This window comes from Mya arenaria, chromosome 17 (genome assembly GCF_026914265.1).
Source record: "Mya arenaria isolate MELC-2E11 chromosome 17, ASM2691426v1".
Taxonomy (NCBI): Eukaryota; Metazoa; Mollusca; class Bivalvia; order Myida; family Myidae; genus Mya; species Mya arenaria.
In genome coordinates, this window is record NC_069138.1 from 36,178,150 (window position 1) to 36,199,936 (window position 21,787).

Consider the following 21,787-nt stretch of genomic DNA (forward strand, 5'->3'; position numbering starts at 1 on the left):
GAGGATTTTTAAAGTTTTATTATATAAGACTATATAAAAATATTGTAAACCTAAGCCTATGAACACGGGGCGTGGCCAATTTTGACCCCAGGGCTAAAGTTTGAACAATCTTAATAGTGGTCCGATAAACAATGCTTCATACCAAATATCTAAGGCCTTCGCCTTTTGGTTTCGGAGAAGAAGATTTTATAAGTTTTCATCATATACATATATAAGGAAACCCATGACCGCCCGGGTGGGGCCATTTTTTGACCCCAGGGCCAAAGATTGAACAATATTGGTACAAGTCAACTAGATGATATATCATGCCAAATATCTAAGCTCTTGTCACTACTTGATTTTACGTGTGTATCTATATATGTATATTTGTTATTAATTGTTGTATGTGGCCCATATTGAAAATTGGTATGTGTACTAAATATGTTATCCAGTTTAAATTAAGACGTTACTTGTCTTTGTGAGTTCGGAGAAGATTTTTTAAGTTTTCACTATAACACATATAGAGAAAACCCATCAGCCCCGGGGTGTGACCAATTTTGACCCCAGGGCCATAATTTGAACAATCTTTGTAGATGTCCACCAGACGATGAATCATGCCAAATATCTAAGCTCTAGTCCAAGTAAGTTAAGAGGAGAAGATTTTTGAAGTTTTAACTATAAACATATCAAGTATACCCATGACCCCCCGGGGCGGGGCCAATTTTGACCCCAAGGCCATAATTTGAACAATCTTTGTAGAGGTCCACTTGACGATGAATCATGCCAAATATCTAAGCTCTAGTCCAAGTAAGTTCAAAGGAGAAGATTTTTGAAGTTTTCACTACAAACATATAGAGAAAACCCATGACCCCCCGGGGCGGGGCCAATTTTGACCCCAAGGCCATAATTTGAACAATCTTTGTAAAGGTCCACTAGACGATGAATCATGCCAAATATCTAAGCTCTAGTCCAAGTAAGTTCAGAGGAGAAGATTTTTGAAGTTTTAACTATAAACATATAGAGCATACCCATGACCCCCCGGGGCGGGGCCAATTTTGACCCCAGGGCCATAATTTGAACAAACTTTGTAGAGGTCCACTAGACGATGAATCATGACAAATATCTAAGCTCTAGGCCAAGTAAGTTCAGAGGAGAAGATTTTTTAAGTTTTCACTATAAACATATATAGAAAACCCATGACCCCCCAGGGCGGGGCCAATTTTGACCCAAGGGCCATAATTTGAACAATCTTGGTAGAGGACCATTTGGTGATCCTACCTACCATATATCAACGGCCTTAGCCTTGTGGTTTGGGAGAAGAAGATTTTTAAAGTTTTTCCTTTCCATTGCCATGGCAATCAGAGTTCTGCATGGAATTCAATTCTTTGAACAATTTTCAAAGGGGACCACCCAATGAACATTCCTGTGAAGTTTGGATGAAATTGGCTAAGCGGTTTATGAGGAGATGTCGTTTAAAGTAATAGTTTACGGACGGACGGACGACGGACGGACGCTGGACAAATTGTGATCACAAAAGCTCACCTTGTCACTATGTGACAGGTGAGCTAAAAAAAGGATAAACATAATCAAAGGGCATAACCTCAAAAATATCTTACATAAAATAATGTTTCTTTTGCACAGAACTTTTCCTCAACAATATGTGTATGAAGATTATAGTCAAAACCTCAAAAACATAGGGAATTATAAAGAGAATTAAAAGAAATTATTATAATAGGCACTCATGAAATATAAAATAGAACTCTTTGTGATCAATCAATGAAAAATAGTGTTATTTTAAACTGAAACAAAGAATTATCTCAGGTATAATTGACCCACCTGCACGTTGTGTTCTCAGCATCTCTAGCTCCTCAGTCTGTTTATGGGAACTCTTCCCAGTTGTCTCCAGCTGTTGTGTGAGTTCGAACTCGTGCTTCTTCAGCCCCGACACCTCCATCTGGAGAGCACTGATCTGGGATGTGGCCTCTGACAGCTGCTTAGTCAGTCCCACCTGACATACAAACCGGACAAGTCTATATAATGTCTACTTTTGTCAAGACAGGTTGCCAGACATGAACATTCCTCATCTCTTTTCCCAACTTAATGAATCAGAGCCACAAATAATACCGGGGTATTCTCTGATAGCTCCATTATCAATACAGTCAATCGTAATGCCTCGAGACCCAATATAATTTTGGTATAAATTGAAACGTACAAAATTACTTTCTGATTACTAATTTAATACAAAAGCACCACATGCGGGTGCTGAACACTCATCTGATTTTATCCTTTAAACATTTATTTATTTCATTTATTACAATTGATAGTGAACAGGTATTCAAATGTTGGAAAGTGAGACCAAGAGACTCAAAAACCTGTTTGATATATTGAAGTGCATTATCCATTCATTGTAGGTGAAAATTGTAATCAATCAATCAAAAATTGAAGAAACTATGTCTGATTCTCAAAATCCATCAAAATTCATGTTTTTATCTAAATAACAGGTGAGACACAGCATCTTTAGGGTACAATGTGAAGAAAGGTATTAGATGAACAAGTTCCCAAAGTTTCAAAGTGATAGCTTTGATAGTGACCATGTAAATGACCTAAACGCAAAACTTTACCAACGTCTCTGACGGTGACAACAATCAAGAGATGACAATAGTTTGTCACTTTTCTCAAAAATATTACGAGCTAATAAGTGACCTATTTTGCAATATTTCAAGGCCAAAGAAGCTTGTTTGCTATTTTATATTAGGTGTAATTTAAAAAAAAATGATACCAAAATAATACAGGGTCATCAGGCATCCAAAATTCACTCACTTGTGTATCAGATACCTTAAACCCCTCTTCTCAAATTCAAAAAGAGAGATAAGCTCCAACATATGTTTCAAGGAAGACCTAAATTGTGTGCTTAATGTCCAATTGGGTATGTATCATACTAAAATGGCTTGTCAGGATCTGAGTTTTAACCCAACCCCAACAATCATGTACTTGTATAGGCATCTAAGGGCAAACTTTTTATTATTATTTACATCAGGCATATTGGTACGTTATGCCACCAGTAACATCTTCAATTTAAGGATTGGTCTGTGTCTGGTTGGCTGATGACAACAGGGCTTCATTTCTCTGTTCCATTAACATTTGAATTCCCAAATAAATACCCCTTCCACTCACCTTGTCCTGTTCTAGAGTGAGGACCCTGGTCTGTGTCTGGTTGGCCGATGACAGCATGCCTTCATTCCTCTGTTCCATTAATACCTGGCTTTTCTCCACAAAACTAAAATGCAAAAATATATTAAAAAGACATAGATTTTTAACTTAATGGAAGACATAGACAAATAATTACATCCAAACAGAAGAGGACCTATTTATTACTAAGCAGCAAAAACAATGTCAGACTTTAAGCAACAATATGTTAGAGCATAGCCAATGACACAATTTCTCGGCAATAAAGCTGTTTTTTTCTACAATAGAACCCAGTATTTACCTCTGATTCCGCTGCAGGAGTTCGGAGATTTTCTCATTTTGGGTCTCAATCTTGGCACTCTTGTCAAACACATCCTTCTTCAGACGCTCGTTCTCCTGGTGATGGGAAAATCATACAGGTATAAATCTACATGTAGTTTTGAATGTACTACAGTCAGTATATAATCTTTATTGGTATGTATACCAAATCTCCAGGGAACATATTGAAACAATGCCTAAGTGCCAGGACTAATGTTGTTGAAAGATAATGCTGGACCTGCCCAAAACACCAAATCTATGACATTTACTCTACCATATTACTTTCATGAGAATCAGGTGTGTCAACTGACTGGAGCATGCATTATTTTTCTAGTAATGGTCACCATGACCTCTGAACTACTGACCCAAAAATCAAAATCAAAAGGGGTCATGTACTGACCATGAAAAGTGTGTATACCAAGTTTGAAGACTATAAGTCATTCCAAAGTTACTGAGAGTGATGAATATACAAGACAAAGTAACCATTTGTTTCTTCCATGCTTTACAGCAGGTCAACAAACCATGTCATTTCAGCTTAAAGGGAAAATATGAGCACAGCAAGCAGCTGCCAACCCTCATATCTTTGTATCACTTGATCAAGGGGTGCAACTCAACACATACTAGTGCCAGAGTTATGAGACTTAATCAAGATAGGCAACACAACAAAAGAGAGTGGCAGAGTTGTGAAAATTGATTAAGGGGGGCAACTCAACAAATAAAAGTGGCAGAGTTATGAAACTTGATCAAGGGAAACAACTAAACAAATTATTAGTGGAAGAGTTATGAGACTTGATCAAGGGGGTCAACTTAACAAATAAACATTCCAGAGGTTTGAGACTTGATCAAGGGGGACAACTCAGCATATCAAGTTGCAAAGTTATAAGACTTGATCAAGGGGGACCACTCAACAAATGAAAGTCGCAGAGTTATCAGACTTAATGAAGGGGACCAACTCAACAAGTAGTAGTGGCAGAGTTATAAAACATGATAAAGGGGGAAACTCAACAAATAACAGTGGCAGAGTTATAAAACTTGTAAAGGGGGAAACTCTACAAATAACAGTGGCAGAGTTATAAAACATGATAAAGGGGGGAAACTCAATAAATAATAGTGGCAGAGTTATTAGACTTGATCAAGGTTGAGAAACATTACAAATAATAGTGGCAGAGCTAAAACACTTGATCAAAGCAGAGCAACTCAACAAATAAGAGTTGTGAGAATACATCAAGGAGGGGAAATAAAAAAGCAATAGCAGCAGTTATGAGACTTGATCAAGGGGGTGATATAGCTCTGAGTGGGGATTGAAAAAATACTTTGTTCACTCTTTTGGTAAAAAGAGAGCTAAGAATTTATGTATCGTGTACCTGAACAATCCTGGTGACATTATGCAGCAGCACTGATGTTTCCATGTTGGGCATCATAGCGGTCCCACCCTGGGACTGACCATGGTCAAGCTGTAAGTCACATGAATATATTTATATCATAAATGACATCCCCATCATCAAAATATTGTCACTACATATTTTTGAGAAATACAAGGTACTCGTGTAATAACTCTTGGCGTAACGTCATTAATGAATAACATTGTAAATTGTGTAATATACCAACATTTTATAAATTTCATGCTACATGTCATCAAATAAGTATCTACATGATAAATAGAATATCACGCACATCATTCAAAACAGAATTTATTTAACTCATCCTTTTTTTGCACAAACATAAGGGGAATCTATTTTCTCCCACCTCAGATAAGTAGATCCATTGATATAACCATGTTAAAAAATCTTATCTTGCTCACGGGCGAAGATAAAATGCCCGTATGGAAATCCTTTTTATATGGTCACCACATTGTAATTACCTCCCTTTTTGAAGACTGTCGTCTGTAGCATCATGAAAACCTTGTCTTGTGGCAATTTTTAGAATGCTAATTAATTATTTCTCGCTTCAAATGTCACCATAAAACAGTTTTCACGCACCTTTCAAGAAATAATGCTTCACTCTCCTAAGAACTATTTCAAGTCCGGTTTGACTATTAACATAATCTGAATCACTGCATGCATATCCATGAAAACCAAGAATTATCACACATCCATACGCAATTATTTTCACAAAGCACAAAAGAGTTCCAGCAAAAAAATACATTTTTACTTAATTTTCTTTAACTGAGGTGGGAGAAAAAGCATCTACCATAGCCGCTCGTGTGAGATAGGTTCATCCCGACCCTCACACAGGGTGTTTTGCGGATATGAGGTTTACAAAACACCCTACGCTCGGGTCGGAATGAACCTATCTTACACTCTTGACCATGGACGATACTTATAATCCATACGGAAATTAGTACCCACAAGTGTTATCAGATTAAGGAATATCAGAAAATTAAGAAATTAGGAAAATTCTAGCAAAATGGTTAGGAAAAAGAGATATTCTGAAAGTTTATGTTAGTTTAAGACAATTATCTTGTTGACAGTCAACTTATGTGTTTTTTATGAGAAACAGTAAAGGCTAATAGTTTTGCAGTGAATATCTCAAAAATCACTACCGGTACTAAACACAATGATATTACTCACTTTTAATCATATCACTGCATTTTGTAGACAGTAAAATATAACCTCACCTTTTGTATGACATTGTCAAGTTTATCTGAGACTTTCGAGAGTGAGAGCCTCACTTCGGTGTTTTGTTGTCTCGTCTCTGATAGCAACATCATGTCCGTGCCCTGGCCCATACCTGCCATGCAACATGAATGCAAGTTGTGAACTTTTTCGATATTGAAGAGAAATAGTTTCCAGAATTATATCTGACTTTCTTGATAATTTATTGCTTATCATTTCATTAGAAGCATTTAGTTAGCTAGGAAAATCTCATAATGATGAAAAATTAATGAGGCAGTTAAATTAGAATCCAAGCCAATGCACTTACGTTGTGTGTTATTTTCTATGCAACAAAACTCCTGCATCACATCATGGTTAATCTCATAAGTTGAAGAGTATTAAATTTTGATATGCTACTTTATTTGAAGAAGAGTTTTATCCCCAACCTCATTAATATTAATAAAAATGAGATTCTGTCAGTCAGTTTTCCCCTGGAACTAATGTGGTGATAACAGAATAAAGTACTGGAGTTGCTGACGATACTGGATTAGTTTTCATATTTTTGAGGAAAACTTGCTAAGACTGTTTACTAGCTCATCACAAGGTGAATTCCGATACATATGAGGAAAAAAACAGTTGCGGCTCTTCACTAGCTCACCACTAGATAAATGCTGATATATATGTGTGATACATTGGAGGGAAACCAGTTCTTCAAAGGTAAAGAAGGAATGTTCAAAGGGAATTTAATCGAGTCGGTAGTAAAGAGCTATGTTCACAAATGCTTATTTTCTGACTAGCAAATTCTTTAAAAATAGAAAATCCATTTCAGGTTCAAACTTTATGCTATTAGCAGTACAAAATAAGGGCTTTACTTGTATTATACAAGTAAATAAAGTTTTTAAAGCTACATAATATACAAGTTATATATTATGCAACTTTCAACACTTAATTCGGTCTTTTTTACCAAAATAGGTACAGAAGGTAAACAGTTTTGTCTCATTAATTACTTGGTGCAAGAGACAATAATTCAAATCAAATTGACACTATTAAATGTTTGAATTTTATTTGAGTGTATATTTTAACAAGAATAATGAGTTATATTGTTTTTAAATGTGCTAGACAAAAACTACCCCTATATAGGCAGATTCAATATGAAAAGGTAATGTATCATGTTGTCTCAGAAAATAAAATGTGGGTTTGATCCAAGTTAAGTCTTGTGAAAAGTAAAAATTCATATTTTGATTTAAACATATTTTATTTAACATATTTAATATCTATATATAATATATAATTATTGTCGACGTACACATTAAATACAATTTAAATATTTGCATTAATATATTGAATCGGATTGAAATGAAAGCATAGCTTATAAAGTTTCTCTTCGTAAGGAGGACACCTACATCACTATACTGCTCTCATCTTTGAACATTGGTTAACTAACAGCTAGTTCTGCTAGTTTATAGTTCAAATCGTGTAAGGTACAATGCATGGATAAATGGGTGGGGTAAAGTGGGTGGGGTACCTGGGACAAGATACTGAGGTAGGCTGGTACCTGGCATCCCTGCCTGAGTCATGCCTGGCTGGAAACCAGTCTAAAATATAAACATCAAATAGAAGATACTTTGTAATTCTCTCTTAAATAAAAGGCAAAATATATTATGTTGATAAGTTTTAACAATTTCTTACAGTTAAGATATGCATTAATTGACTAATTACATTCTATACTTACTTTTTGTGCGTGTTTAAACATAAAGAAGATCAAAGGACTGATTAAACGGAGGAAGAAATATTTACACCTCAACTTCCATTCTTTAAATGATTGTTATGTTTACCATTGTGAACATCTTTTAATGAACGCAACATCTTCGGATATGTTCAGATCCGAATCATCGCATATAAACATAAATTGAAAGTTGTTTATCTTGTTATTGTTTGCATTGTTTTGGCAGGCCACTAAGAACTTCCTTGAATGAAGTCATCTGAATCATCGCATATTAATATAAACAAGAGATGTTTGTCAAACATTATGCCCCCCATGAACGCCATGTTGTCAGGATTATATGGACAATTGAATGAAATATGCATGGACCGAAATGACAGCTGATTTGTTGCCGATTAAGGCAGTTTTAAGATTATGACCATTAAAGTGTGAGGATAGAGTGTGTTATGACCATGACCTTTGACTCTATGAACTCAAAATCCAGAGTCATCAGCTGGTCACCAGAAACCTAAATGTCAAGTTCGAGGGCCATGGGTGCAGGCATTGTCAAGTTATCACACAGACAAGTTTTTTTCGTTCAAGGTCACTGTGACCTTGACCTTTGACCCAATGACCCCTTAAATCATAAGGGGTCATCTACAAGTCAGATGCAACTCCAAGTCAAGTTTGAAGGCCATGGGTTCAGGCATTGTTGAGTTATCACTCGGACAACCTTTCACCATTCAAGATCACTGTGACCTTGACCTTTGGCTCTATGAATCCTAAAATCAATAAGGGTAATCTACTGGTCAGGCTTAACATCCATGTCAAGTTTAATGATCATAGGTTCAGGCATTGTTGAGATATCAGTGGGAGAAGATTTGTTAACTTTTTTGCGTTAAAGGTTACTGTGACATTGACCTTGGCCTGATGACCCCCAAAGTCGATAGGGGTCATCTACTGGTCAGGCCCAACCTTCATGTCAAGTTTAATGACCATAGGTCCAGGAATTGTCGAGTTCGCTTTCAAGGTCACAGTGACCTTGACCTTTGACCCCTAAAATCAATAGGGGTAATCTACTGGTCAGGCCCAACCTCCATGTCAAGTTTGAGGGCCATGGGTGCAGGCATTGTTGAGTTATCACTCGGACAACCTTTTATCATTCAAGGTCACTGTGACCTTGACCTTTGGCCCAATGACCCCTAAAATCAATAGGGACCATCTTCTGGCCAGGCCCAACCTCCAAGTCGAGTTTGAGGGCCATGGGTGCAGGCATTGTCGAGTTATCACTTGGATAACCTTTTACCATTCCAGGTCACTGTGACCTTGACCTTTAGCCCAATGACCCCTAAAATCAATAGGGACCATCTTCTGGCCAGGCCCAACCTCCAAGTCAAGTTTGAGGGCCATGGGTGCAGGCATTGTCAAGTTATCACTCGGACGACCTTTTACCATTCCAGGTCACTGTGACCTTGACCTTTGGCCTGATGACCCCCAAAAACAAAAGGGGTCATCTACTGGTCAGGCCTAACCTCCATATCAAGTTTGAGGGCCATGGGTGCAGGCATTGTTGAGTTATCACTCGGACAAGCTTTAAAATTATTTTACCATTAAAGGTCACTGTGACCTTGACCTTTGACCCGATGACCCCCAAAATCAATAGGGGTCATTTACTGGTCAGGCCCAATCTTCATGTGAAGTTTGATGACCATACCTCCAGGAATTGTTGAGTTATCACTCGGACAATCTTTGGTCTACCGTCCGACCGACCGACATTGATTGTGTATCTTGTTATTGTTTGTATTGTTTCGACAGGCCACTAAGAACTTCCTTAAATGAAGTCATCTGAATCATCGCATATTAATATAAATAAAAGATTGTGTATCTTGTTATTGTTTGTATTGTTTCGACAGGCCACTAAGAACTTCCTTTAATAAATTGTTGTGATATTTATCTCATAAAAGCTTAGTTAAACAATGTAATTTAATATTTTATAAATGGTGTTCTTTTTTATAGCAATAAACCTTATTCAGAAGGGTATGTTCAAACTTTCAACCTGTAGTAGTCCTGCCTGCTGCTGCTGTAAGTATGATTGTTGTGGCTGGTAGATGGACATTTGCTGGGACACAGGCAGGTCTGAAACACATAATAAAGTCTGTATACACAAGAACAGGGTACAGGAGGATTGTACAATACCCTGGTACAATGGGATCTCTTGAAACCTTTTCTTATCAACAAACTTATTGCACGAACCAATTTTAATTCATATTTCGGAGTAAAAGTCATACAATTGGTACAAATATTTTGTGAATTCATATCAGAAAAAGGTAATTCAAATGGCAAAAGCAATATTTTATTGTGTCTGTGAAATCAGTTCCCAATAAAAGTCTGAATCTTAGAATATCATGTTGAACACATGTTGATAGGATGGCCTGTATGTCTGTGTATTTTTGGTGGAACATTCAATATCTGAGACACCCAGATCTATCTGCTTAATTGTTAATAATTCAGGTTGATAAACATCCCTTTAAAGAATCTTATCAGCCAAAACAATGTTTTACTCTGTAGGAAGGCCGGTTGCTGCTGATTGGTAAAGCCGGTGAATGTCTGGGCAGGTGCCACAGGCTGCTGCACTGGAACAAATGCGGGCTGGGGTTGCACAATTGGGGCTGGCTGGGCCACTGGGGTCACTCGCTGATGGACAGGGGCAGGGGACGGGGCTCCCTGATTGGCTGCCTGGCCTGATATTGGCGTTGGGGACTCCTAAAATGGTAGAAAGGTTACAAATTTAATAATACATGTACAACAAATTTAACATGGTTCAAAATGTCTGAGCTGGTAAATAATAATAATGTTGTCTGCATTTTGAAATACAATTTACAACATTTTCAAGCGCTATTAAACATTTTTTATTTCACCTGAATAAGTTCACTTGAAATAAAAGATATATTAAGTTGAATCAATTCATACATATCTAAAAAAAACAGGTAAAATAATGACTTGTGTCATTAACAACAGACTATTATAAACAAACCCCAGATGAACATGCTGGTTAACATTTCTCTTAATTTTCACTACTCTAGTTCACTTGCTATCTATGCAAATAAGGGCCATAATTCGTCTCTTCCTTGAAGGAGCAACACCATTAACCCCAGGTGCACTTCACACAATTGTTAACATTCCTGTTAAAGTTTCATGAATGTAGCTCTCATTCTTTTGGAGATTTGCATGACACTAGTTCGTATGGTCTATATGCCATATTATCACACTGTCAAGGGGTATAACTCTGCACTTATTGATTGAAGCAACACACCAAACCTCAGGTGCAAAACTACACATACTGGTTAACATACCTGTTATAAGTTTTGTGTTGTGACTCTGGCTCACAATTAAACTTTTGGAGTAATGCACCACACAAGACTTAATGCGCTTTAAAGGCTATTTAAAGTCAAGGGCCATAACTCTGCGCTAAATGGGTGTAACCACACAAAAATGCCAGGCTGATTAACTGTTAGGTTCCAGTACTGGCTAATATTCTTTTGTAGATATGTGCAAAACATGATTTTGTCACTCAGACAGACAAGATGGACAAGGACAAATCTATATGACCCCCCCCCCCCCCACAACTCCCTTGAAAAAGTGATGACATGAAAAGTATCTTAACATAGGGGAACCTAAACACTACATAGCCCTAGACAAGCCAACTAACCGGTACATGGTCGTCATGGTCACTCTCTGGCCCAGCAGGTACTGCTCCGGACAAGGGCAACATAGGCTTGCCCATCTTAGCCATACGAGAGATCAGCTTGGCCTTGCTCATGTCCTGGGTTGGTGACTGAAACAGGGGTAGCAATGACTGTTTCAGGCAAATAAGAATATATTTGTAGAAAATATTGAAATCACTGAAGGTTACATTTATTGTATTTAGGTAGGAAACATACATGTAAGAATGAAGGGTCTACACTTTTCAATATTTTGGTAACTTTTCTAAAATCTATTATTAATTAAAGGGTTATTCTTATTTTTTAATCAAAAAGCATTGATCCTAAAAAAAATTCAGGAATAACCATAGGATTATTCAAAGATATATTTCATTCAGAACTGTTTATGAAAAAGCTATTCTACCAACATATTTCTTCCTTTAAATTGACCAATACTGTTGTAATATTCTTCAAATGTTCCAATGCCTATCTTTGAACAAGAAATGCAGCCTATATAACTCACATGTGACAGCTGCTCATTAATGGACCTGGTGCGCTGTTTCACCGTCACATCATCTTCCTCTATCTCTTCCCCATCTCCTGAGCCCCCTGGGGCAGGGTGGGTGGGGTGTGGTGATGGGGTTGACTCTCGACCAATCAGTTTTACCTAGAAATTGATTTCAAACTTAGCACAAGAAATGATTTTTATTTGCCAAGAAACCTGTATTTATCTTTCATTTCACTTTCTTTAGTAGTGTAGAGCATTCAAATTGCTCGAATCAGGTAGCTCGAGTGGCCAAAAAAGCTGTCCAAATACCAAGTAACTGTGTTCATGCCTGCAAAGTGTAATCTTATTTACCATTCTTTAAGCCAATAAAAGATCTTTGAACCATACAAATGATATAAGCTTTCGGCTTTCTCCTAAATCATTATGATGATATACAAGTATGTATAATATGTTTCAATGTATTTTCACCAAAAAAATGATGTTTGAATTAAACTAAAACATACTAAATTCATCTGGTTTTCAGAATGTGGGTTTTTCTACCTTGAAAGCTGACACCAAACAAGATATATTCCTGAGAATTGAATGTTTCTAAGTCTCCCATACTCTGGGAACTGCACCCCTGTACAGGGGGGACAACCATGTATGGTTAATAAAGACAACAGCAGTCACATACCCTGATCACCTGTACAGTGAAGAGTAATGTAGAGTTGGGTGGTACCCTGCTTTCCATAACCAGAATGGACAAGTGTGTATAGTATATAAAGATAACAACAGTTACCTAATTTGATCTAACTCACAGAATAGTGTAGAGTTGGGTGGTACCTTGCTTCCAATATTCTTGGAGCTGTACACCAGTACAGAGGGGACAACTATGTCTAGCAGCAGTTACTTAGCCTGATTAACTTGCCTTGAAGAGTAGTGTAGAGTTGGATGGTACCCTACCTCCACTACTTGGGGAACCATACACCAGGCCAGGGGACAAGCATGAATTTAATTTAAAGACAAGAGCAGTTTCCTACATTAACAACTTCCACCTCCAAGACTAACTTAGAGTTGGGTTGCACCCTGCCTCCCATTCCTTGGGAACCATACACAGGCCAGGGTAAATGAACATGTATAGCAGCAATTACCTACCCTGACCACCTCCACCTCGAATAATAGTGTAGAGTTTGGTGGTACCCTGCCTCCCATCCCCTGGGAACCATATGCCATGTCAGGGGGGACAACCAGGAATCGCTTCCCTCCTTTCTTTATCCCCACTACACCAGTGTCCCAACCCTGTAATACAGCAAAAGGTCTGCAATTATATACTGTGACAACACTCATATGACCAACTTCTCTACCCAAGTTTAAGGACCATAGGTCCAAGCATACTTTAATTATCAATAAAACAACATATGGTAATAATGTTCAAGGTCACCTAGACATATGGCCCACTGACCTCAAAATCAATAGGTGTCACCTACAGTTCATAAATAATCTAAGTTCCAAGTCTATGGATATAAGGCACAAGAGTTCTCTAGTTATCAATCAGACAAAACTTTGGACAGACTATCAAGCATGATTGTGCAATTAGCAATATTCCCAAGCTTCTTTGAAGAAGGGCATAATTATTTGGAATTAGAAGACACACACAAGCTGATAAGATTCTTACTCTAGTCCTTTTAGTATGTAAATCCCATAGCTGGTGTACTTGAACCATGACATCCTCTTTTTTTGTATACAACTATGATAACAAAACAAAACACATCATTGCAAAACTTTGCACATTGATAACCTCACCTTGATCACTTTGCCAGCACCAAGTTTGAACCTGAACAGTTTATCTGCGGAGGCATTCGAGTCAAACACCTGACCAAAAGTATTGTTGGCAAGGAGCCAGCCGGTGTAGCGTACTTCCACAGAGTCACCTGTTTCTAGAGCACCCCCCTCCCCGGCAACCAGGTCCTGCGTTACCATGGATGTGGGAACTGGACCCGTGGACAGTGCCTTTGCTAGGCACACCTGGAAAGACATTAGGAAAGTGATATGATGTGCTTTTTATACATGGTGACCTTTAACTGCTGTTATTCAAACTTTTATAATTTTTTTTTAAATATATAAAAGCAATTCAAGTTTTAAACAATTAGTATATGAATATTAAAATAGTAAATAGTAAATAAATGTTTGAAATTTGTTTTCATTTGCTTACACAAGAACATTATTACTTTCCTAAAGATCTGCAATAGGAAAATATTTTAATGGTAAAAAGGCTTAAATAAATAATTAGTTTCTATTAACATTCCAACATTTTAAAATGAAAACTTGTATGCAGTATAAAGCTTTCAAATATGTTACATGTTTGGCAAAGTCTGTAGCGTTCTTCTCGTTGTCAAAGAGAATTGACCAGCTCTGCCTTGCGTCATCATAGAAGTTGGCATAGTTGTTCTCCTGGGTCTGAACAAAAATACAAGTTAATATTTGCTACAGTTAAATCATTATACATATAGTTAAAAATTCAAAATCCTTGCAAAGCTCATGTTAAAAATCAGTTATCAAAATGTCTTACAAAAATCAACTCAAATGAGATATACATAACAGACTTTTGATATATACTCATTACAGTAAAATAGCAATTACTCTTTGTCTTTTAAATATTCAAAATAGTATGCTAGAGCAGGTCTTGTGAAGACCTTGTTTAATTTCAGGAAATATGCTCTTTTTTATTACTTCATAGGAACAGTCTTACATATCGAGGACAAAAAATATTGCAAGGAGACCTTAATGAGGCAATATATTGTACCAAGAACAAATCACTGCAGTATGATATCCCCATTAGTAAGTTTTTTGGGGAGGCCTGGCATATACTATTTAAGCCATCATTAATTTCAAGAAATAGTGAAAAAAATAAAAGCCACAACTTTAATAACTTTAATTCCCTTTAACCAAGAACTGTTTTCTTCTTCTTTACAACTAGCTAACCTCTGAGAGTAACTTACTGTATAGGAGAAGGTTGCAGTGATTTTTGCCGAGGTGACCTTCTGCTGCTGGGTAACGTACATCAGGATGGAATACTGGGAAAATAGAAGGAGATAAGAGCACTGAGGCCACAATCAATGAGCATCATAAGCTATAATTTGTCTTAAATAAGCATTTCATAAAAATTGAAACTTTTAAATTTTTATTTGAGTTCAAAAGTTAATGTAGTATGATAATTCTGACTCCGTTATGATTTTAGTGTTTTTTTCATGCATGGCCTACATGTACCTCTGATGCAGCATGGCTGGCCAGGATGGCACACCCCAACTTTCCCTGGCTGGCATATTTCCCATCAATGCTGTAATGAACAAGGGAGAAAATCGTTCTAATGTAAGCTGATATATTCTTACAAATGATTTTGTAATTTTTCAATATCTTAACACTTATCAAAACAAGAACTGAATGCATCTAAGTAAACATACAGTCTGGTTAAATGATTAATTCCAGAAAAACATGACTTTATATTTAATGTTTAAGTTTCTCTATGTGGGTACTCACTATTTATAAGCATGTACTGCGATAGCGAAGGCTACTGCAGGTGCTGCCCCCTTGCCAGCAGGAGGGGTGCTCTCTAAAAAATAATTTATAAATAAAAACATAGCTATTTAAGAACGATACAGTTTCTTGAGAGAGGTAAATTGAATCTACTACTAGATTTACAACACCATGACTTTAGACTACCGTTTCGCAACACATTAAATTGCAACATACTAATTTATCTTGGCTTGATTGCAAAGATAGCTGAAAGCCGATATAAAAGACTCTTAATTCCAATTCCTGGGTAGAAACAAGTAATGATGTCCTTTTTCAGGGGCAATGAGAAGGTACCCCTGGTGGGGCCAGGACCCACAATCTTTTGGCTGAGGGGTGGAAACCTTAGTTACTAGACAATTACGGCTTTAATAAAAAAAATGCATAGCATACACTTCATAAAATTCATACAAATGAGTACTTGATATTGAGTGGCATAAAATATCAATTAAAAAAAGCTTACATATACATGTATGATGTCTTACTGTTAACATACCAGTAATTTTGTTAGGAAAAACAGCTAGATAAATGTTCATACTTAATAAGTATGAATGCAAACATGTGAGTAAAGTTTAAAAATGTTCTACATGTATGAACATTATTGATTACTTTGGTTAAATTTTGAACTGGTTTGTTAATCAGGATTTTTTTATTAAAACCGTCCCTGCTGCAATTTAAAAACTTGCCAATTATTGAACAATGCCCTCTCAAAATCTAACAAATAGCTACTACCTGAAATTAAATCATTCTTCAGTATTGATGAAGTTTAAGTTTAATTCATCATCAATCAATGCAAATCATATTCCCATTAGGACACAAACAATTAAATCTTCAAGAACAACTTTTACCTTTCTTCTTGGGTTGTTTGGGAGCAGTGTAGGTCAAGGACTCGTTTCCACCTTTATTCCCAGCTTTGTCCATTCCAAACAGGGCACCAAGCTTTGACCTGAAATACACGCAACAATTGGGTTTGAGACAGGTTTCAAAAAGGACAGGGTGCTGCAGAAGAGGGACAGTGTGCTAAAGGAGAAAAGTGCACATTGTATCAGACTGTGAAGAACTTGCGTGAACATTGTGAATTTGACAGAAAATGTTAGCAATTGTGTTTCATGGAAAAAAGTATTAGGTTGAATTGTGTATCTATTTATCATTGAATTAAAAACAAAAGGGCAGAATGGTCCTACCAAAAAAAGACCACTCAAGATACAAAAAACAACAACGGATGTTGACATGACCCACCCTATGGCCACCCTGAAATGTTGTTGTTGTTTCCGATGGTGATTATGAACTGCCTACCTAGTGGTTTTTTGAGTTAGCGCTTGAAATATCCATTCTGTTGATGGAAGTGTATTGAAGTTGAACTTTTTCTGAAACTTTATTATGTTCTGAGAAGAATGCAAGTTGTTAAGAGACAATTGGTTAAAAATTACGAGTTTTACGAAAACACCATTGTCTGTACGAGGGTTGTAACATGTCAACCTTTGATTAGAATATATTATCCGGTATTTTGTACGTTGGGGATAATTATTGTTTGGGAGTTTTTTTGTTTTGTTTTTTTTTGGGGGGGGGGGGGATTTTTTGGTTGATATTTAGGGATTTGTGATAGATGATCATGTTTCAATTAATTTTGGTCTTGAAAAAAAAGACTGATTTATTTAAGGAGTGTGTGTGGCAATAGGGTGTCATGTTAATGCAACTACCGCCTGTGAAAAAGACAGGGTGCTGCTTCCTTAATGATTAATCTTTAGCTGAACACTAAACATTGCCATACTTAATAAAATCAGCACCACAAACTATACTTTAAGTATTCATCAGCATGCGTTTCAATAAATTTGATATCATCATATATGCATGATCATGAATACATTGATAAATTTCGAGCAACTTAATTTGATAAGGAACTCCTCCCCCTTCCAAAAGATTTGTGAAAACAATGATACATATTTATTGTGATAGTTTGTACTTACGCTCCTGGTGAAAGAAAGTCCTGTTCTTCATCCTCTTTGTCAAAAAACATGTTGCAAACGCTAAACTTAGTGGATCGTTCGAAAAAATCTGTGTACTTTCATTTTGAAACAACAGGGAAATGAGAAATCACGGGATGTTGACAAAACGTACAGAGCTAGCATTTAACAGAAGTAGCACACAACAGTAACTAGATGACTAGTTCGAATTCGAGCAACACGTTTTGAACATGTAAAAAAAACGTGTTTTATGTCTATATTAGATAAAATTTCAAAAATAGAGAAGGTTACTAATTCCATGTCAGGTTAAAAATCATGTTAACAGCTGAAACCAACGAGAGCAGGCAACAGTTCTCACGTTTCTGAGCATATACGCGGTGCAGTGTTACTTCCCCTTCGGTATGGCTAGTATGAATTTTAAATAAAAAAAATTGATAATCAATGATAAATTCGCGAAATGAATAACTATAAAATCACCTTTTTTGTGATAAACTTTTATTCCGGAATCATGCATAACATACATTTTACAATATCATATATTTGATATCAATACAAATAAGTTTAGAGGTGTCTGTTATAAAGATATTACTCCAATATTGATATTGCTATATGTTGCACATGAGATGGAAATGTTTGTTTTTCGTTAAGTTACCTAAGGAATAATAAAAAAATTAAAAAATGGCGAACGTTTTGTTTTAGTCAAATAAGAAAATAAAAATCCAATGAATAAGAAATGTAAGAAAAATAATAAAACATGTAATAAAACATGTAAGGTTGCCTTTAAAATTAATATCAATTTATATTGATTTGGTTCCATTTTAGGTCATGTTGCTGTATTTTGCCCTTAGATTCTGCCAATCATCTCTCTATATATAATATCAACTTCATGTCAAGTGTAAATATTGTAAAATAAATCATCCTTTAACTATCGCGAAATGTGTGTTTTGTTGTCAGCCTTTAAAAAGAATACAACAGGTTGGAAATAAAAAAAAAATTTTATCGAGATGATGTTACATTGAGTTTTACATTCCTTTGAAAGGGCCGTTGATGTTTTAGCAACAAAAATATTTTCTTCGGTAGGCACGAACCTATAATTTAAACCATGGGCAATGCGTCTGTAAACACTTAAATCATAATTGTGTTCCTTCACGGAAACTGCACAAAAAAATGAAAATTAAGTATATAAAAAAAAATAATTGAGGGGAGCGAACCCACACTGGTACAGGCAAGAAAGAAATAGAAAATCGATATAGTATCAACTCGCCCACATGCAGGAACTCAAACGAAGCTGACGGATATTTAAAGCTTTATTTAAAACATTGGTAGCATCACGTGATAATGTCAGTCAGTCAAACTATCACTAAACAGCTTAATGTTACGTGTTTTTTTTCAAAATCGTGGACTTAAGATTTAATATTTGAGCATATATCAAACTCAAACTCAAATTATATTATTAACATTTGTTGAAGGGTTCCAGACGTCAGTTCCTTAGTATTATCACTCCTTATGATTTGCCACACTTTATTTCGTAATATAAATAAAAATCCGTTAAAAGTGCATTTCCAAACCATGTACGAGTCCCAATAATGTTTTATGAGAAGTTGGGTCATTCACTCTCTTCAACTCTTGGGTTTTAAGTTTACATTTTTTACAAACAGTAAATCCACGTTCATTTTACCGTTGCACAACTACAACTTGGTCACTAATAAAAATACAAATCTGGATTTATTCAATTTTGCATTTATTTATGGACACCCATTATGATTAACAATCAAGTACCTGATATCTCTGCCGGATCCGAGCGACCAATTATACTGGGACTCATGACTGCTGCGCCGGTAAATTGCCATAGTTCTTTTCGTCAGCTATCTTTTACACCATTTCGGAGTTTGAATTGCACTGACAACATGGTTCTTGAATGTTTATTTCAACACAAGTTCTATATTTATAAATACGTTTTTTATTTTTCATTTTCGAGATAAATATCCATCTATTTAAAACAATGAATACTAATATTCATGACACAGTATATACCTCCCTCTTCGCGGAAAGTGATTTAAATGCGGGAACATGAAATGATATGTAATTCTTTCTCACGTGTGAGTTTGAATTATTACAGTTCATGATATGAGAATCATAATATTAACCGATCGAGATTCGCAGCTAATATGTTTTAGACCTAATTCAATAGCACAACAGAGGACAGAAATTATAGGGTTTAGAATGGGACACATATACTAGTTTTAACCAAAAAAAATAAATGAATATAGATCCTAATGGTACCATCATAATTATAGATAAACGATTCTTCTACACGATATGCATTTGTATATGCTTTATAAGTAAACTACAAAATGTACTATTTTAATCACAGCGCTAAAATCGCAAATTTGATTATTTTGCTTTTTTTTTCAGAATTCGTATGCTTATAATGATTTTTTTTTTCGCAGAAAAACTAAAACACATTAATATTGCTTATACACAATATTCGAACTATTTGCGAACAATGATTTTAGGCATCACCATTCAGTAACATATGTTTGCTTTTAGATCTTGTGAGTTTTTACTACTAGCCTCCATTTAAAATTCAACATTGGATTAATCTTGCATAACATGTAAAACGATACGCATTATAGTTACAGTGATTTTTTGCTTGCTTTTAAAATAGTGAATATTCTTAGAAAGGTGGTCGGGCATTGTCCGGAGAAAAACACTATTGTGTCGGGAGGATGTTTTTGTGTAAATAGAACCATTTAGTTTGCTTTCATGTATGTGTGCTTGTTAATATAATCGGGATTTTAAGCGCAATGAATCGCAAAAAAAGTCATCCCGTCTGCGCACATGACTTTATGGCCGGCCACAATGCAAACGTTGTTTGAAGGACCAAAATTTAAAATGTTTAAAAAAAAATCAATTTTTAGTGATTTTGAGATTCAATATTTTGCAAGCATAATTCATATATCCGTTGCAACATGTGAAGCTGTAATTAATAAGGAGTTGAGCATTTTTTGCGAATGGAGATTTTATCAGATTTCAAAGCAAAAAGCATATACGTTTTCTCGGAAATGCCGGAATACAAAATGAATAAAATATTATGTTTGTCAAAATTGTCAGAACTCTCCAATCAACAATGTTTTCAGGCTTTGTGGTGATTGCAGCTATTATATATATATATATATATATATATATATATATATATATATATATATATATATATATATATATATATTTGCATTTTTTGTAACCACAGGAAATGAATTGCATCCTCTAATTTCATTTTTTTAAACAACTTTTTTATTTAAAAAGATATCTTTAAGAATTCTCATTGTTGATTAGGGAGTCTGTGGCATTTTGACATAAAGAGTAATAATGTCGACGGACTTTTCCGAAAGAATGTGATTGGTTTTTGATCCAAAATCTGATAAAATCTTCTTTTGTAAAACTTGTACAACTCCTTACTACCCAAAAACATATGTCACCAAGAATTCATGTTTTACTCCAAAAAAAAAATCGTTTCTCAAAACTAAAAACACATGACTTTTCATAACGTTTTAATTTTGACCTTCTCCACCCACCTTGGCACTGTGAAAGGCCCTTAAGTATGTGATCACCAAGGCAGCCAAGTTGGTTTCCCCCAGTTACTCCGGTTTCCCCCCATTGCAACTATAATATGTCTATACTGCTATCCGCCATACTAAGCCTAAATTCGACTTTTATTGCGTGTACCACCCCGTCGTAGTTACTACTATTAATAATTATAACGTTAAATTGTAATCTAGTTAATTATGTCAGGCGCAATGTGACCTGGGTTACCTGCCCTTACCATTTCATTATCTAATTCACTGTGTATCAGACATGATGCAGTGTAGACCCCGGACAGTGATAGCGTCGAAGTTTTCTGTCGTGAGTGATTAATTATGAAAGTTCATAGTCTCCGCGAAGAAGCCAGGTAACGAAAAGGCTAAAATAAAGTGTGTTTTTGTCGCATATCTGGAAAATTGTGTACCAGCCAAATCGAAAGCATCGCCCCTATATTATTATTTTTTAAAGATATTTCTGTTTAAATATACTCAGTAATACAATCCCATATTTAAAAGAACACCCTTTATTGTGAAAACCAACCTGTTGTGTGTGTTTTTAGCTCATTGTTAACAATGTCTGAATTGCATGGTTTGTTGTATTTTTAGATTTAGTGGAAACAAAATGGAAGAAATATGTGCCCGTTATCTTAAACACTTTTTCGTCAAGTTTAGTGCATTTCAAATTTTCAAGTTGTTTACTAAAGC

General features: G+C 35.8%; 1 protein-coding gene across 3 annotated transcripts in view; it reads right to left on the bottom strand.

The window, feature by feature from the left end:
- The window catches only part of LOC128223961 (FK506-binding protein 15-like), a 34,652-nt gene extending 16,996 nt beyond the window's left edge, over positions 1–17,656 (bottom strand). For 2 of the 3 annotated variants that reach the window (XM_052933494.1, XM_052933492.1), the window contains exons 1-18: positions 17,505–17,656; positions 16,386–16,483; positions 15,505–15,577; positions 15,235–15,304; positions 14,967–15,041; positions 14,326–14,424; positions 13,771–13,992; positions 13,123–13,266; positions 12,004–12,147; positions 11,489–11,614; positions 10,341–10,542; positions 9,836–9,915; positions 7,603–7,672; positions 6,101–6,213; positions 4,848–4,937; positions 3,467–3,561; positions 3,154–3,256; positions 1,816–1,987 (exon numbers count right to left, since the gene is read on the bottom strand). In XM_052933494.1, coding sequence (XP_052789454.1) covers positions 1,816–1,987; positions 3,154–3,256; positions 3,467–3,561; positions 4,848–4,937; positions 6,101–6,213; positions 7,603–7,672; positions 9,836–9,915; positions 10,341–10,542; positions 11,489–11,614; positions 12,004–12,147; positions 13,123–13,266; positions 13,771–13,992; positions 14,326–14,424; positions 14,967–15,041; positions 15,235–15,304; positions 15,505–15,577; positions 16,386–16,483; positions 17,505–17,554 — 2,026 coding nt within the window. In that variant the 5' untranslated portion in view covers positions 17,555–17,656. The remainder of the gene's footprint in view (positions 1–1,815; positions 1,988–3,153; positions 3,257–3,466; positions 3,562–4,847; positions 4,938–6,100; positions 6,214–7,602; positions 7,673–9,835; positions 9,916–10,340; positions 10,543–11,488; positions 11,615–12,003; positions 12,148–13,122; positions 13,267–13,770; positions 13,993–14,325; positions 14,425–14,966; positions 15,042–15,234; positions 15,305–15,504; positions 15,578–16,385; positions 16,484–17,504) is intronic. The other variant, XM_052933493.1, reaches the window with a different exon arrangement.
- Between the last annotated feature and the right edge of the window lie 4,131 nt (positions 17,657–21,787).